The sequence below is a fragment of the Sinocyclocheilus grahami genome, unplaced genomic scaffold (assembly GCF_001515645.1).
Source record: "Sinocyclocheilus grahami isolate Dianchi unplaced genomic scaffold, SAMN03320097.WGS_v1.1 scaffold184.1, whole genome shotgun sequence".
Classification (NCBI taxonomy): domain Eukaryota; kingdom Metazoa; phylum Chordata; class Actinopteri; order Cypriniformes; family Cyprinidae; genus Sinocyclocheilus; species Sinocyclocheilus grahami.
In genome coordinates, this window is record NW_015505363.1 from 891,284 (window position 1) to 894,288 (window position 3,005).

General features: G+C 33.8%; 1 protein-coding gene across 1 annotated transcript in view; it reads left to right on the top strand.

The window, feature by feature from the left end:
• Positions 1-289, top strand: part of LOC107594494 (neuronal acetylcholine receptor subunit alpha-7-like) — a gene marked incomplete at its 5' end in the record, with an annotated part of 11,823 nt that extends 11,534 nt beyond the window's left edge. Inside the window, one exon of the mRNA XM_016284564.1 lies at positions 48-289. Within this exon, the coding sequence (XP_016140050.1) occupies positions 48-289 (242 nt within the window). The remainder of the gene's footprint in view (positions 1-47) is intronic.
• Between the last annotated feature and the right edge of the window lie 2,716 nt (positions 290-3,005).

The window sequence follows — 3,005 nt, forward strand, 5'->3', positions numbered from 1 at the left end:
CACAGGTGAGGAGGATGTGCTGCTCCCTGGGGCTCAGGCGTCTTCAGTTAGTAGCGGCCCTGGAGAAAGTGAATTGTCCAAAATCTTGGATGAAGTTCGGTACATTGCCAAACGCTTCCGGGACCAAGACGAGGAGGAGACTATGTGTAATGAGTGGAAGTTTGCAGCATCTGTCATTGACCGTCTTTGTCTCATGGCCTTTTCTTTGTTCACCATACTCTGCACCATTGGTATCTTAATGTCTGCCCCTAATTTTGTAGAGGCCATATCCAAAGATTTCTTTACCTGAAGCCTTCGCATACCCGCTATTGTAGTTATTCTCAGAGCCTCTTAATTGTAGCAATATATTTATTTTATAGATTAACTCAAATTTGACTTGAAGGAATAGTTCATGCAAAAAGGAAAATTCACTTTTATTGTATGGAAAAGAGCAACATGAACATTCTGCTGAGGCTCTTCTTTAGTATTTCACACAAGAAATGAATTATAAAGACATGAGGGGAAGTAAATGATTTATGAAATGATGAGCTATTCCTTAATGACTGGTCTCAACATATCTGTTTTTGAGCGTTTGTGTATTAGTGTCTGTATAAAATGCTGTATCAATTGAAGTGTGCACTAGAGACAGGACTGTAGCCTCATGTGCACTTTATAAAAGCTTATAATTTATTGTTCGTTCTTGTAAATTTAACCATTTGCTTTACACAAGCAACATGCATCTATGAATTTCTGTATTGTTATATCTGCCATTATGCTTCGTCTATACTTATCAATGCTGTTGTACGTCTTTCGTTGTACGTATTGTAACTGCTGGAGAACCAGTCGGTGTATGTGATGATATGAAGGTGGAGATTTCTAACCTTTTTTCCCCAAAATATTGTACAGTATAATGACAAATAAATGTATTTTTGTAGGTTGATTATGATTTGTCAAACTTATTAAATATGTTAAAACCAGCAAAAGATTGTGACTGAAAATCACTACATCAACCACTCAGTGTAACTGGTAATAAAATTGTGTAATATGAGACAGTGCAAAAGCAGCACATGTTTGGGTCACAAATATAGAGCTATATACTATATTACCATATGACTTTATAAATCGTTAGATGTTATTTTTGTGGCATTTCTCTCTCTTTTTTTCTGGTTCCCTCAATTATAATCTGGAAAAACTGTTCCCTTTTTAGGTCTCATTTAAATATTTATGCAGTATAAATGGGTTCTTTCACTCTAAAAAATGATTCAGCAGCATATTTTACATAAACTGGTGAATTCAGTAAAAAAAAAAAACATGATGTTAGATATATATTCACATTTATTAATTTGGCAGACACTTTTACCCAAATCAACTTGCAAATTTACATCAGCAGTTTGTCATAAGTTTAAAGTTAAAGTTAGATTAATACACAAGATAGAGATGACGTGAAATACAGAAAAGAGAATGAGAACAAGATTTTTAAGGAGTTCTCATAATAAGTACCTAACTGAATGGTTATGGGTTATAGTTAAATTATTGTAGAAGCGATTTCATGAAGGTTGGGATGGACTTAATTTGATCAAATATTTAATGTTCTGGCTAATGATTTCTGCCTTGACATACTCAGTATTTCTAAAGCTTAGAACAAAATTTTCTTTAATTCCTTAAAAAAAGATGAATTATATGTAAATTCTTTTTATGTCTACAATTTTCAGTTACAGTAAATGCTTTGACCTTTGAGTAAAACAAAGTACCAATGCTTTAACCTGACTTTCTCAACCTTAATATTTACAGATCACGGAGTTTCACTGATGATTCCTCAATAACCCTGAACCCAGGATAGAGAGGCTGAGTGAATGTTGTCTTTTCTCTGTGAATGAGGGTCATTTGTTAGAGATTATAGGACAGAGTTCCTGCACTGTGATCCACATACACTCCTATACAGGAGCTGGACTCTAGAGGCAGTTTTATCTCTCTGTTATTGTGCAAGAATGAACAACTCCAGGGATTACAGGACAGTTTCCAGGGCTGACCATTGCATCCAAGCAAACATGCATTACCTGCTCCTTTCCTGGTAATGCTCGTAATATGCTACTGATATACCCACAGTCCTGTTCCACTCAACTTCCCAGTAACAGCGTCCACACACTTTCTCTCTACACAACACCTGCTCCCAATAATCAAATCTGTCTGGATGATCAGGACACTTCTGGAATATGTTCACGTGAGTAGCCAATCTGTTCCTCTCAGACAGACGAAGGTTTTTATTCACCGTGTTTGGATCCAGAGTAAAGTTGCTGCGATCTAATGGAGGTAGGCCTACAAAAAAAAGAAATGCCTTGGGGAAAAGATTGTACACATCATACATACACTGATATTGATGTCATCAGTATAAATGTGTGTATTGTTTTCTGCAGTCGCTGTAAAGTAAATCAAAATAATGAAACTTTTAAAAGTGAAAAGTGTGACGGAAACAAACTATTGGGACATTCTTCATTTGCAGTGGCAAGTGGTGTCCCTACTTGCAGCAGTAAATATAAACTTTAAATACAAAAAAATTATAAAATGTTTGCATATTTGTATTTTGTAAATTTATTTAAAAAGTGTATACATATTTATTTATTTATTTTTTTGCATTTGAGAGATTTCATGTGTATCAAAATCTGCATGTTCCCGCCATACATCACAATGTAATGTAATTGCAAGATGTAATTGCAAGAATATATAATCAAAAATAATGTGGTTGAACAATTTATTTAACATACAATTTCATTAAATTGTTGTTTAAAAAAAGTTATGTTGATAACTTACAAATTTTACATATTTTAATAAAAAATTTCATTAACATTTCCAAACGGTCCCGTGATCTTGAAGCTCAGACCCCATTTTAGAAAAGTCAGGATTTGAGCAAATTTTTGCTAAAATCAATTAAAAACAAAAATGTGATTAAGCTTCCATTTTACTGAATGTAGCACATTAAACACAATTTAAATGCATAGAAATTAGTTGTATGGTTTTTACAAATTCCA